Raw genomic sequence first — 15410 nt, forward strand, 5'->3', positions numbered from 1 at the left:
AACCTATGGGTTACTCATATAGAAAATGAGACATAACGAGGAAATTAGCTTCCTATCTTTAGCTCTATCGCACGATATGGAGTATCAAATAAGGGTAAAATTCCTAAATGTCCAAGTAGCTTCGTCATTATAGATGTGGTCAACAACACACCGATAAGAAGGACTCTACTCGACACAGCTCTGAGATATCCTAGGACACTTTAAAACCTTAGGCTCTGATACCAAGTTTGTCACGCCCCAAACTCGGGGACCGTGACCGTCGCTCAACCAAGAGAACCCGGCCGAGCAAGCCTGTTAGAATTCCTTCTACCCAAACTCATCCATGAATAAAGAGGATATGTACTCCATTAATCAAACATTGAAAATTTTTTATTAACAACTTTCTTTTCATTCCCATTAGCAGCTTCATTCATAATTTTCAAAATATTACGAGTTTATAGAATTAATGAAAAATATGATTTCCAAATACCAACATTTCTAGTTCAATTCCCAACATCAACTACCAACCCACAACCTATCTACGGAGCCTCTAAGTAAAATAGAAGAGTAATATGGAAATGTCAGCAATAAGGCCCCGGTTATACTTCAAAACACAGTACATGAGAAACAAAAGACACATGACCCCGAAATAAAGTGGGGCTCACCAAATCAGCTGAAAATAGTGCACTGCTATTACTGATCAATGCCGCATGCTGTAGAACCATCTGCATCCATTAAATATGCAGCGCCCCTAGCAAAAGGGATGTTAGTACTATCGAATCGCACTAGTATGTATAGCTAAAATCCTCTTTCAAAATAGAATACCCATATAAGAAAAGGCAACACATAGAAACACCAAGTCACCATCCATAATATCCAAATGTCCTGTTAAAAATATAATAATTTTTAAAATACGAACTTCATATACAATTTTTGGTTGGGAGATCATTAGCACTGATATAGCACTGTTCACAATATCACTATTCACTATACCAATGTTCACAATACCAGTGTTCACAATATCGATGTTTACAATACCGGTGTTCATAATACCAATGTTCACAATATCAGTATTCACAATACCAATGCCACCGTACTTTTAGCACGGAGTCCGATCACGACCCGACCAGCTAGGCTATCTCATTAGAGACATTAACCACAATTACTATCAATACCAATACCACCGTAATTTTTGCATGGAGTCCGATCATGACCCGATTGGCTAGGCTGTCTTATTTGAAGACATCAATCAAAATCTTAATTTCAATTAAGAGGAATAATTTCATCACAACAATCTCATCCCAAATAAGGGGAATAATCACAATCCACCCCTACACCGGCATGTGTAGTTTCAGGTGTGGGCCGTATGACCCACCCTTCCTCGGTTTAGAGTCTTATTTTAGAGTCTTAAGAATATTGAGATTTTCTCACACAATTTGGCATCATAACCTTCATTTGGAACACGACTCAAAGACATAGCATTTTAATACGCAAACCATACTTTGAACAGCTATCTTTTGACATAAGGCTCATTCGGAATAACCAGGTTTATAGGGAATAACCCGTTATATAGAAGTTAGGAATCTTGAGCCAACCATACTTGAAACTTACGGAAACATTATGGAATTCGATTCTAAGAGAGAAATTTTAGCCAACATACCTTGATGGAGCTCTTTAGCGATATTAAAACCACCAACTACTCTTACAACTTCAATCTACATTAACATAATTCAATTGGACCAATATTAGTAAATATTTTTAGTTTTTAGTCATTTTGGCATTTTATCAAACACCTAGAGTGCGTAGCATTCAACTACCTCTAGTAATGGTGTTTCTTCATCCAACAATACCTCCTTACCACCAACAAGAGATACTACAACATCCTTTGTCCATTAACTACCTTCTTAGTACCATTATAATCATCAATGAACTCACATCTACCAAATTTTACCAATTAACTCATTACAAAATCTCTATCACACACAATAATATAGTTTAAGTATTTATGGCTTCTAATCACTATCTAATAAGTTCTAGTACCTATTACTTACTCATTTATTCACTAACAATTCATGCATGTAGGTTCAAGGGTGAAATATTACCTCTTGTAGACCAAATCTTAAAAGTCAACTTTTGGGGTGTTCTTGAGATTTTGAAGAAATCCTATGGAATCCAATACAAAACCTTGTTGTAACTAGTGATTAAGAAGTGAAATCATCCTAAAAAAACACTTAAAAACTCACCTTAGGTGTGTATTGGCCGCGCATCTGGCCGCGTACCTGAGGCAGAAACTCTCAAATATGCACGGCCGCACATCTGGGCGCGCATATGGCTTAGGTCCAGTAAAATGGCCATAACTCTCTCTATACATATCCAAATGATGAGCGGTTTGATTCATTAGAAACTAGACTCAAAGGGCTTTAATTTTATAGGTAGATCAATTCCTATGTCCTTATAGTTTGGTAGAAGCATGCATTTGAAGTAGGATGTTATGCGAATTGAGACATCCTTTCTACTTAGTGTATCCAACTAGTTCCACACAAGTTCTTGCCATTCACAAAACTCCTTAGTATGTTCCAACACACCCTAAACATATATTTTCATTTCAAAATGATGTGGTTCTATCCCATGGATCTCCTTTAATACTCAAATACGTTATTCCCAAATACCGTTGGCGCACTTTAAAATGTTAAATTATTAGAAAATATTTACAGGGCATTACACCAAACCTATCCTAGCCTTCGTAAATCACACTAAAGAGGACACCCAACTATGGAAAAGCCTCCTTATGGGTGGCTTAGGTTAGTCAATCTGGCTCGAGATGCGTTCGTTGACAAAATCGCAATAGGAATTCCTAGTTTTCAATAGAGAGGAGGCGAACTGCTCAACGAGAAAGAGGACCTACTCACTACAAACGAATACACCCCAAGATCGAACTGCACTCATGCCTCTCCCGCATCAAGTTGAATGCCCTCTATTTAGTGACTCTATCAATCATAAACGTAGGTAGGACCCTCCATTCTGATTGGTATATCATGAAAAATGAAAGCTATTTGCACCACGCGCATTGTGCTTTCCCTTGCCCACTGCAACATCCCGAAGTCTATAGGAAGCTAGCTGAGCTGACTCAGTCACAGTGGCCTTCATTACCCTCAAAGTCCTCTACATCCTATCGATAAGTACCTGAGGGTCTTCGTTGGATCTGCTCCAGTGAATACCAGAGGGTCCAAATTAATGGAATCACGAACCCTCGAACTGATGGCCCTATCTGCATGACCAATACCTACCTCCTGGTGCCGAGCCTGTGCGTCCACTAATCGAGTCAATAGCTAAATAGCATCTCTCATCTCCTGACCCAGTTCATCTGGATGAGTATCTGGGGGGTACTGGGGCAGGCGCTGGAGCAGGTGCCCCTCGAATCTCGTCTATAGTGGGCGAGATATGTGAAGTCTGAGATGGAGTCTCACTCTGAGCCTCTCCCCGAGCCTTGGTAACTCGTGGCTCGACTCGTAGTCTCATCAACCACGGACTTTCCTTTCTAGCCGGCTGTAGCCTTCTTAGGCATCGCTGAAAACATAACATATCGTTAGGAAAATGAATCCTTATATCGCACGATCTAAGATAAGAAGGGAGGATAACATCCTATATGTCCTGTAGCCTCCTGTTTATAAGTGTGGTTCACAACACACTCATAAACAAGACTCTACTAGACACGTTCTGTAGACAACCCTAGGATTTAAGGCTCTGATACCACTTTTGTCATGACCCAAACAAATGGGCCATGACGAGTACCCGAGTGCTACATGTCGAACACCCCTAAGCATACATGTAAGATATAAATGTGAAATAGGGGTAGATCATGCATAACATCTGCCAATAAATTTCTGAATCATGTGAATAACATACATGAGGAAACATGCCCAAAAGACATATATACGTATATATATGCGAAATACGGTAGGGCGAGCCGACAAGGCTGCTAGGGACAACTATATATCAAAATAGAAGCCGACAAGGCCACATATTATCCAACTATACATGACTGTGTACAGATCTCTAATAGAGTGTACAACTATATAATGGACGGCACTGGGCTCCGTTATACCCATATATGCATACAAAAATATCGTACCAAAACCTAATTGTAGCTCCAGATCAAATGGAGCACACCAACTCTCCCTGAGTAAGGATCCTAAGAAGGGTGATTGTCAGCCTATCTACCTGCACCTGTGAGAATGAAACGTAGGCCCCAAGCAATAGGGGCATCAATACGAATAATATACCGAGTATGTAAGGCATAAAAATCAGTATATAAAAGACATGAAAGAAACATGGAGTAAAGGATTCAACCTGTAAGTTTGAATAGCTCTGTGAATCATGAAACATTTATAATGTCATGCATATGCATATAAATGTCATATCATGCATAGGTATATGCATACATAACATCATCAAGCCTTTGAGGGCATCCCATCATATCATCTCGGCCTCAGTCGGCGAAATCATCAATGTATACTAACTGGTCAGATGGTGGTGCGTATATAACATTGTAACATTTCCCCATACCCCATATACATATAATATACGCGTATATGACACCATCTGGTCATGGTGACATGTACATGTATAAATGAATGCAATGCATAAGAAGTAAGTTAATAAGATCTCTCGGGATGCCATAAGATCAATATATCTTTGGTTAATATCACGAACTAAACTTTATCAACTTACGTATTTTCTGAGACCCATGAACAAACAATATAATAATAGGATATGGGGAATCAAGAACATAGGAAACCCTAGTACTTCTAAGAATAGAGTCATTTGTGAAAGTTGCGTATTTGCCCGTTTCGTTGTATCATATGGATCATGCCAAAAGAAAAGAAGGAATAGCCTTAACATACATTATAGAAATCTGTCCAATAACAATGCTACACTCAGCTCACTGCACCTTTATCTACAACAACGACAGTGAAGTTATTGTCAAGCTACGAATGACTCTCTCATTTATATAACGAAAGTAACTTAATCTGTAACAAAACGGGCAATATTTCCCTGATTTTACTTCTTCCTCAAGACTATTATAGGAGAGATAACAACACAATACAATCATCAACTCGAAAATAACCTAACTACAATTCGGGACCTTTAATACAACTAAAAGCCCAAATATACCATAATACACCCAATCAACAAGTTATCGATTAGCCTGAAAATGCAACGACGAGTGACCAACCTACTATCCTACCACATGTGGCATTTATCCACGCCCTTTATCCTTCCAAACTCCATAAGTCAGCAGCACAAGAGGCCAACACGAGTGGACTACAAAACAGTCCACTACAAGTGGAATAAATCGAGCTCACGGCTTCCGATCACCGTCCCATAAGTTCTAACTATTAGGAAACGTATTTATCTACCTTCCTTGAGATTAAAAAACATTAAATACACAAAGTAGGTGTTTTATTAACCATTAAGTACCTTCCAAAAATAAAACTACAAAGAAAAAGAGAGACGGTATGATGATACTCATGTAGTAGGGATCGTTCTAATGTTCTCGCTTCTTGATTTCGTACCCGAGATGTTAGTCCTTTTTGAAACTCTTGTAGAAAGCTTAAGGATAAGTTTATAGGTCTTCTTTGTTCGTGGTATCTGGAAAAATGAAGAAAAAGAAGACTTAAGGCATATATATATCCACTTTTGAAAACTCAAAGAGGTGCTAGTTTGGCACCCTTGTATTGGCCCTTCTTCAGACGCTTATATATTTTTATTCGGACGTTGTATGAATGATGTAAGGCCCCGTGAAAAAATTTCCTAAAAGCCAAGGTTCTGTGCGTTGGGGAGTTGAAGGGAAATATTTGGCAGAAATAGGCATTTCTGCGGCCTATTCTGCGGCCGCATAATCACTCTAGGGACCGCAAAATGGTCGCAGAGTGAGTCAATTTTTTGGGTCAATTTGATGTAATTTTCGCTGTATATTATGCAACCGCATAACCGCTTTGCGGGCCAGACTCTTGTCGCACAATCATTCCTGAAGTTTTGCGGAGGGAGGTTCTGCGGCATATTATGCGACTGCAGAACATGTCTGTCAGCCGCATAGTGACCGCAGACCCGGTCAGTTCCTTTCCAGTTTTTGCACCCAATTTGTGCGGCCGATATACTGACCGCATATCCATTATGCGGTCGCATATGCGGGCATACCCTGTTCCGGAGCTTCATTTTTGGGGTTTTTAAACCCGACCCTATTTTGTTAAAATATGTACCATAGCTCATTTTGAGCACATTTCTGATATTCTAGAGTGAGGGAGCAACCTTCAACCTATTATCCATAAATTCTTTCTCAACCATTGAGAATTAACAAAGGAATTCTTCACCCTAAAGGTAAGAATCTATGTCCTAGCTCTCAATTTTGAAATTTTACAAAAATGGGTTAAATAGAGAGACAAATATTGGGTGTGGGTGTTGTTGTCTTGCATGCATGTATCCTTGAAGTACGTGGGAAGGTTGTGAGCTAAAAATAGTAGAGAATGGGTTGGGGAATGGTGGAATCTTCCACAAAAAGGGCCTTAAACCATTGATGTACACCTAGTGTTTGATAATATGCTCAAATGAGCTAAAACCATGACCATCTTCCTAATTTTGGGTCAATTTGTTATATTTCTGAAATAGATTGAAGTTGCTAAGAATTCCGAATTATTTTAGAGTTTGAGAAGATCAATTGAGGTATGTTGGCTAAACCCCATTCTTCTTAGAATCGAATCCCACGGTGTTCATGTAATTGGAGTAAGTCCTTGATCATTATTGAATTGGCTATTCCAAATGTGGTTGTGTTGAAGGATGTATGTTTAATATTTATTCTAAATTCTTCATCATGTCATCTTGCCATTTGAAGATGTGTTCAAAATGTGGAATATGTGTTAGAAATGTTAAGACTTCATGTCAAGATCGAAATAAAGGTTATGCCAAATTGTATGAAAAGCCTCTACGTGCCTAAGATTTCCCAAATTGCTCATATGTGAATTTAATGTCTTGGATGGGAAGCTCTATTATTGTTGATAATGATAATGATATTTGAATGTGGAAAAGGGAGCTGGAACTATTATATACGGCCAAGTGCCAAGAATGACTTTGTAATCGTGATCACTAGTGCCAATGAATTGATAGAATATGAAAGAAGTATGATGTGAGATGATTGACTAAAAAAGGTAACGTCCTGGGTGAGATGGCCTAGCCGATCGGGCCGTGATTGGATGCCATGCTGCACACATGGTGGTGACTGTGCTAAAAATGATAACTGAAATTATGGTTATGGTTGATGTCTCAAATGAAACGACCTAGCCGATCGAATTGTGATTGGACTCCCTGTAAGAATACAGTGGTATTGTTAATTATGGTATATCGGCACTAAAGATCACCCAACCTAATAACATGGAAATTGCCTTGAAAACTCATGTGATCCTTAACTTGATATTTTAATATTATTTGAAGCTGTTATTGAATTCTTGACTATTTCCCCCCTGTATTATTATTCATTCTATTGAGATGGTGTTTAGTTGTACATACTAGTACTATTCGACAGTACTAACGTCCCTTTTGCCGGGGGCACTGCATCTTTAAATGGATGCAGGTGGTTCCATAGCAGGCAGTGTTGATCAGCGATAGCAGGTCACCTTCCTCCTAGCAGACTTGGTGAGCCCCACCTCATTCCGGGGTCATATATCTTTTGTATATTTTGTTATCACGTTTTGAGGTATGGCTGGGGCCTTGTTGCCGGCACTATCATAACACTCTTTGTATCTTTTAGAGGCTCCATAGACACTATGTGGGTTGTACATGGGTGCTAGAAAAGTCAAACAGATTATTTTGTGTTTTGATCTCTTGTTCCACTCGAATCATAAGAATGTGTGTATTTTTGGACTTTAAAATGATGTAACCAGTGAGACAATTTAGTATTGTATATATGGACTTCCTACTGTTTAATTAATGAAATCATGTCTACTCTTGTTCATAGGTGAGTTGGGTAGAAAGTATCTACAGGCTTGCTCGACCGGGTTCACTCGGTTGAGCGCCGGTCTCGCTCCCCGAGGTTGGGGCGTGACAAATGAATGATTAAGAGTGTTGGAAACTACATTCCAAGATCTTCAATTTGGTATATAATATGTCCCAAAAAGACATCATATAACATACGAAATGTATTGCTCAAAAAGCTTCATTACAAGGCAAATCCTTAGTCGGTTTTTCCGCAACATAAATCCAATTTTTCCCATACTTTATTTTTTATGTCCAAACATTATATATAGTCATACTATGACTTTACACTCATTTAAATCATGATTAACAAGTCTCACATTAATTATACATCACCCTGGGATGCACATGGTGTAACATCTCACCACTTTTTCTATATTTATATCAGAACATCGTTCCCGATTGTCAACCAGGGATGATCATCAAACGTTTTATGTGGAAGGCCAAAAGATGCATTATCCTGGAAAAGAACGAGAAATAGCACCCGACATCGGAAATTGTGGAACATCATCTGAACAATCAGGGCAGTGTTAGTTACAATTCTTAATTTTGTTATTTTATGACTGCATTACTCTTACCATATTTCTGTATCTTAATCAGATTATTGCCCCGGATAATAGCCGCGGACGATCACCAAAAGGTTCATGTGGACAGCTAGAAGGTCGCAACAAAATATCCATGCAGTCAATTGGGAGACAACCACAACAAGAGTCTCACAAACAGTCAGGGGGCATCGAAGCAGCTGTTCGAAGGAGCAACTGGGGCACATCTTCTGGATGGAGTCACTCCTCAACTCTAGATATACTACACCTAATCATGGGTACAACGAGGCATCGCTCCGAGTTAGCAATTGCACTTTATACATATTTTTGATGCAATTAATGTTGTTAGTTACAATTCTTTAAAAAATAGGAGAGTAAAGAAGCGTTGAAAGCCATACATCTCATACTTTCCACCCTTCATGAACTACGCGTACCTCATTCTTAACCTTTTGTCAAGATACGTAGGCAACATGTAATGGGTCCGATTTTCTCATCCTTAACTGGATGAATCAGTCAAGTCTGGCCACTTGGGTCATAATCGACTGAAGATCCTTACGAAATGATCATTCCCAAAAAAAATCAAAAATAAATTTAAACATATATATACCTTCCTCTGTTTCTTCTCCAAAAGTCTCTCCGTGAGTTATCAACGTCAAAATTCAAAATACCATACTCTTTCCTTGAGAAAATTCAAAAGAAAATACAAAACATCTTCCTTCTATCTCTAATATTCCCGAACTATGCTTGACCTGGTTCTCATTTCAACAAGATACGTATGAAACATGGGTTCGGTCACATTTTACAAAAAACAAAATCAAATCAATCAAAAAAATATCAATCAAGGACCCTTCCCGGGTTCGATCTCATTTTTCAAAAATAAAAAAATACTCCCATCGTGCGGAGATTTCAATTCCTGTCGCTCCCATCGTGCGGAGATTTATATTTCAGTTACTCCCATCGTGCAAAGATTTACTTTTTTGTCCCTCCCATCGTGTGAAGATTTTATTTTCCTGTCTATCCTCTTAATCCCATCGGAACGATACTACAGCCCGTCGAATCCTCCCATCGCGTGGAGACTGATTTAGATTTTACTTTCCTGTGTATGCTCATATATCGCATCGGAACGTTACACAGCCCGTCGAATCTTCCCATTGTGTGGAGACTGATACAAATTTTACTTTCCTGTCCATGCTTCGATATCGCAATGGAACGTAACTACCACCCGTCATTTTACTTTCCTGTCCATGCTCTGATATTGCATCAAAATGATACTACTGCCCATCATTTTACTTTCATGTCCATGCTCCGATATCGCTTCAGAATGGTAACAAAGCCCGTCTAACATCCAATTCTCTGATATCGATTCAAAATGGTAACAATGCCCGTCTAATATCCAATGCTCCGATATATCTTCGGAATGGTAACAAAGCCTGTCTAACATTCAAATGCTCCGATATCACTTCCAAACGGTAACTACAAAGCCCGTTTTACATTCATTTCTCCCTATCAAAAATCACAAAAATTGATTAATTCAAAAAAAACTGAAATGAGACGATAATCTAAAAATATTTTCTTTCTACCCTTCCTGAACTACACTTGACCTGATTCTCATTTCAACGAGATACGTAGAAAACCTTTGGGTTCGATCGCATTTTTCAAAAATCACAAAAAAAAACTTTTGATTAAGTCAAGAGTTCAAAAAAAATAAAGAGAAACACAAAACAATTATTGTTAAGTCAAAATTCAAAAATCCAAAAAAATGGGGGAAACCTTCCTCGGGTTTGGTGCCATTTATCAAAAATAAAAAACAAAAGGGGGAAACTTTTCTTTGACTCTAGTCCCATTTATCAAAAATCAAAAAACAAAGAGAAAAAATAAGGAAAAATGATCAAAATTTTACTTGTTTGGTACCGATATAGTTAGGAGTGTGCATAAGAAAGAACATGTTAATTGGTATGATGGAGAGGATCAGCTTCGGGTAAACCATAGACTCTTGTGGTACCTCTAAATTATACCTTACTGACACTTGAAAAATCTCGTACTTACAGTTAGGGTAAGAACATAGCTGATCTCATTGTTTTATGTGCATTATGTGGTGAACCTAGATTAAAATTCATTGTATTGTAGTTTAGATCTAGAACTTGGCTCGAATGTTTGTTGAGGCAAAATCCTAAGTAACGCTTGGTTTAGGAACAGATCGTAGGACTTCTTTGACCCGTTTGAGGCTTTCTAGCCTACCAAATGACGTCAATCCCTAGCATTTCCCCCTTTGAGCCTTAAGCCTTTTCTTTGGACAACCACATCTTAGCCTATACCCTTCTTTGTGATTAAATTCACAACCCCTCTCTTGGCCCAACCTCCTCGAGCACACTGAAAACATGTAACTTCGGACAAAGACCAAAGTAGAGGCGACAAGCGTGAAAAAGCGAAAGATGAGTGCAAGACAATCAGAGACATGACTTCAAGAAAAGAAAAAAGGAAACTCCGCAAATTCAAAAGGAGGATCCAAAAAGGAGGAGAAAACTTCTGCAAGTTCAAAAAAATAAAAAATCAAATAAAAAAAGAGAGGAGGAGCTCCAACAAAAGAAAGGAAAACTCTTGCAAAAAGCAGGAGCAACCCTAGAAGAAAAAAAGGGAAAAAAAGAAAAAGAAAACTCCAAAAAGGTAGCATAACCTCCTACAAGTTCAAAAGAACTCAAACAAAAGAAAGGGACATCGAGCCGAACAAGATCAAGCACCGAAGCGTGGTTTGAACACCAAAGGCACGAACACAGTGCAACGCTCAAGGAGGGATTAACCACTTTTATCCCAAATGGATGTCCTACCCATCCCCAAACCTACATTTCAAGTCGATAACAAGCCCTACATGATCCTATTCCAAATGTTCTCGCATTAGTGGATACTCACATAAAGGCTAAGCATATGGTATCTCGATCGCATGCATTTAATATCTTTCTGAGTGTGAGTGTCTTTCTTAAAATATCCTAAAACAATTCTTCAAATATGTGTGAAAATTAGGACCTTCTTTGTGGTGAGGACACTTGAACATGAGTATAGGCAGAATTCAAAACCTTTGATTGAAGCAAGACGAACAAATCTTGTCAAACCTGGGTATATTTGAGGTACCACTCTGTAAGGCCTCGTAAGATTTCACCTAAAACCCGGGGTTTCTTGGTGTAGATGTAGGCTAATGTATTTGAGGTACAGACTTTTTGGGTTGAACAGAGCGTTGGGGAGTTGAATAAAAGTTGTTGCAGAACAGGGCATTTCTGTGGTCCATTATGCGACTGCAGAACTGATCTGCGGACCATAGATCCGCCGTGGAGTGAAGTAGAAAAATAGGCCAATTTTGGAGGTTGTTTTGCGGTCAACTATACGATGGCATAATCATTTCGCGGGCCGCACATTCGACACAGAACCAGCATGAAGATTTCCAGGAGGGAGATTCTGCGGTCCATTCTGCGGTCGCAGGATTGATATGCGGGCCGCATACCATGCCATAGACTGGACCATACTAGCCCAATTTTTGTGACCGTTTTTGCGGTCCATTTTGCGGGTTGCAGACTTGATCTGCGGTGCACTCTACAACCACAGAGTTGAATTTGGAGGGTCCATTTTCTGGTTTTAAAACTCGATCCCTTATTTATAAAACAACCTTAGGGGTTATTTTAGAAGGTTCAAACTGATATTTTAGAAAAAGGAAATTGGTCTAGAGTGAGAAGAGGAATTCCTAAGCTATTTTCTCATCAATCTTTGCTCATGTCTCAAAGAATTCACAAGGATAACTCACAAGGTCTTCATCCAAGATGTAAGATTCTAGCCCTAGCTTCAATTTTGAAATTTGGGTTGGGAATAGGTAATGGGGAAGAAGGTTTTGAGGATAAGAGTTGTTATTTATGCATTCATGTAATAATAAAGGTGGTAGGGAGGTTGTGGAGTATTTGTGGGTGGCCTATTGAAGTGAGGATTAATTGTGGGGGTAAAGGAATCCACAATAGGAGGACCTTGAAACCTTAATGCATGCCTAGTGCTTGATAAAATGCTCAAATGAGCTAAAACCCCGAGTATCTTCCTAATTATGGTTCAAATTTGTCATGTTTCAAATAGATTGAAGTCGCTGGGATTTCCGAAATTTTTTAGTAATTTAAGGAAGCTCAATCAAGGTATGTTGGCTAACTCCTCTTGTAGAATCGATTTCCATATGTCCTCGTAAGTTGCGACTATGATTGGCTCAATTTCTTATTTCTCATGTTCTGAGTCCTTCCTAAAAGATTTGATTATTCTAAAATAAGTGTTGTGTTGAAAGATGAATGTACTCAAAATGTGTTCCAAATGTTCCTATCACATCATGATTCCCTCTGAGAATATAATCTGGCATGATCAATGTACCAAAGGTGTTCACCGAGGAAGGGTAGGTCGATATAACCTAACCCCAAAACTACACGTGCCGGTGTAGGAGTGATTGAGGGGTAAATTCATGTGTTGATGTGATGAGATTGTTCCCCCTTATATGGGATGAAATTGATGTGTTGAGATATTTTCCCTTAAATGGGATGAGATTATTGCTAGCGAAATGTGATGTGATGTCGGCCCACACGGCATTGTGGTGAGACAGTAGCCGATCGGGCTGAGATCGGATGCCATGTAGCGCACATGGTGGTGTTGTGAGTGGATGTCTCGGGGTGAGATGGCTTAGTCGATCGGGCTGGGATCAGACTCCGTGCTAAAATCATGGTGGTGTATCAGTACTAAAGATCTCCCAACTTAAAAATATTGAAACTTACTTGAAATTTATCTTTCTCTTAACTTGGCACTTTACTACTGTTTGAGGCTCTCATTGATTTATGTTTCCTTCTCATTTTAATGTTACTAGTTCTATTGGGAGGGTGTTAAGTTTTACGTACTAGTACTATTCCATATGTACTAACGTCCCCTTTGCCGGGGGCACTACATCTTTAATGGATGTATGTAGTTCCACAACAGGCGGTGCTGATTAGTGATAGTAGTACAAACTCTCCTCAGCGAACTTGGTGAGTTTAGTTAGAAGGCATTGTACAGGCTTGCTTGGCCGGGTTATCTCGGTTGAGCGTCGGTCGCTCTCCCCGAGGTCGGGGCATGACAAGCTTGGTATCCGAGCCTAAGGTTTTAATGTGTCCTAGGATGTCTCGGAGCCGTGTCTAGTAGAGTTCTTCTTATCGGTGTGTTGTCGACCACATCTATAATTAGGAGGCTACTTGGGCATTTAGGAATAATACCCTTATTTGATGTTTTAGATCGTGCGATAGAGCTGTTCGTAAGACTGCTCCTACTCTAACTCATGCATTGCTTTAATTTTCAGTATATGGCGCCTAGGAAGAAAGAAAGAACTAGCCAAGGAGCCAATGTTACCCCAGGAGTGACAATTGTTTCTATACCTGGTGATGCGGGTGAGCACCCCGAGGGGTGAGGATATTCCCCCAGCTACTACACCGCCTAATTCTACTACTCCTACTCCGATTGCACCAATCCCTACTCTTACTGAGGGTGCAGCTATTCTACCTCCAGCCTCAGCTTCTAGTCCTGGTGTTTCTGATGGGGATCTTGGGGGAGCCATATCGATGTTGGCTCAGATAGTGGCTTCCCAGGCCCAGACATCGAATATTGCACCTACTTCCACTAGTTCTAGGGTGAACGGGTTTCTTCAGTTAGATCCTCTAGTGTTCACAGGTATTTATCCTGAGGAGGACCCCCAGGACTTTATTAATGAGATACACAAGACCCTCCGAGTTATTTGTGCTACTGAGATGGTGGGAGGACTCTCGTGAGGAGGGGAGCCCTCCGGCGAGGTGCAGTGAGTTTGTCGACGCCTTCATTGACCATTTCATGCCTGCCGATACTAAGGTGTCCCCTGCTGCGGAGTTTGAGAGCCTGAAGCAGGGTAGCATGAGTGTGTGGGAGTACCATATGAGGTTCGCACGCCTGTCCATGTATGCCATTTACATGTTGCTCACTATGGAGGCAAGAGTGCGCTGGTTTGTGCAGGGCCTTAACCCATTGGTTATTAATGAGGCTGCTATAACTGCCTTGAATTCCGATATGAACTATGGGAAGGTGGTGGCGTTTGCTCAAGCCACGGAAACCCATAAATTGAAGAACAGAATAGAGCAAGAGGGTAGCAATAAGGCCCGATCCACAGGCAACTTTGGTGGTTCTTCCGGTGGTGGTGGTGATAGGTCAGCATTCAGGGGAGGGTCATCATCACCATCCTAGTCCTTTGCTCAATCTTTGATTAATGCACAGCCATCAGGCCCAGTCAGGGCAATAGGGGACCCTACCAATAGGGTCGGCCTGGAGAGAGATTCCAGCAGCAGCAGAGGCCCCCGTGCCCTAGGTGTTGGAATATGAATTTTGGGGCCTGCTTCATGGACCATCCCATATGCTACGGGTGTGGTATCAGGGGTCATATTCAGAGGGATTGTCGTTCGTCCCGCCATAGTGTGGGTAGGGATACGATACAACCAATGTAATGACCCGACCGGTTGTTTTGAGCTATAGCAATTCGTTCGGCAGTTTGAGACCTCGAGTAGCTTTACTGCATGTTTTATGACTTGTACGTGTGGTCAAAATTAAATTTCGGGAAGTTCGGAGTTGATTCGGATGGAAAATTCTCTATTCGGAAGCTTTAAGTTGGAAGAGTTGACCAAGGTTTGACTTTTGAGTAAACGACCTCGAAATTGGGATTTAAAGGTTCCAATAGGTTTATATGATGATTTAGGACTTGGGCGTATGTTCGGGTCAAGTATCGGGTGGCCCGGGAGCACTTTCACGCTTATTATGGAGAGTTGACATTTTGAAGGTTTTAGAATTTTCTAAGTCTAGTTT

The 15410-nt window shown here is 40.1% G+C and overlaps 1 protein-coding gene across 1 annotated transcript; it reads left to right on the forward strand.

The window, feature by feature from the left end:
* Positions 1 to 14411: 14411 nt before the first annotated feature.
* On the forward strand, positions 14412 to 14798 carry LOC138899849 (uncharacterized). Its single transcript, XM_070186546.1, has one exon. The coding sequence runs from the start codon at positions 14412 to 14414 to the stop codon at positions 14796 to 14798; it is 387 nt and encodes a 128-aa protein (XP_070042647.1).
* Positions 14799 to 15410: the final 612 nt, after the last annotated feature.

The sequence above is a fragment of the Nicotiana tomentosiformis genome, chromosome 10 (genome assembly GCF_000390325.3).
Source record: "Nicotiana tomentosiformis chromosome 10, ASM39032v3, whole genome shotgun sequence".
NCBI lineage: Eukaryota > Viridiplantae > Streptophyta > Magnoliopsida > Solanales > Solanaceae > Nicotiana > Nicotiana tomentosiformis.

Excerpts from the sequence above, each read along its gene's own strand:
- LOC138899849 (XM_070186546.1), top strand. The coding sequence starts at position 14,412 with ATGCCTGCCGATACTAAGGTGTCCCCTGCTGCGGAGTTTGAGAGCCTG.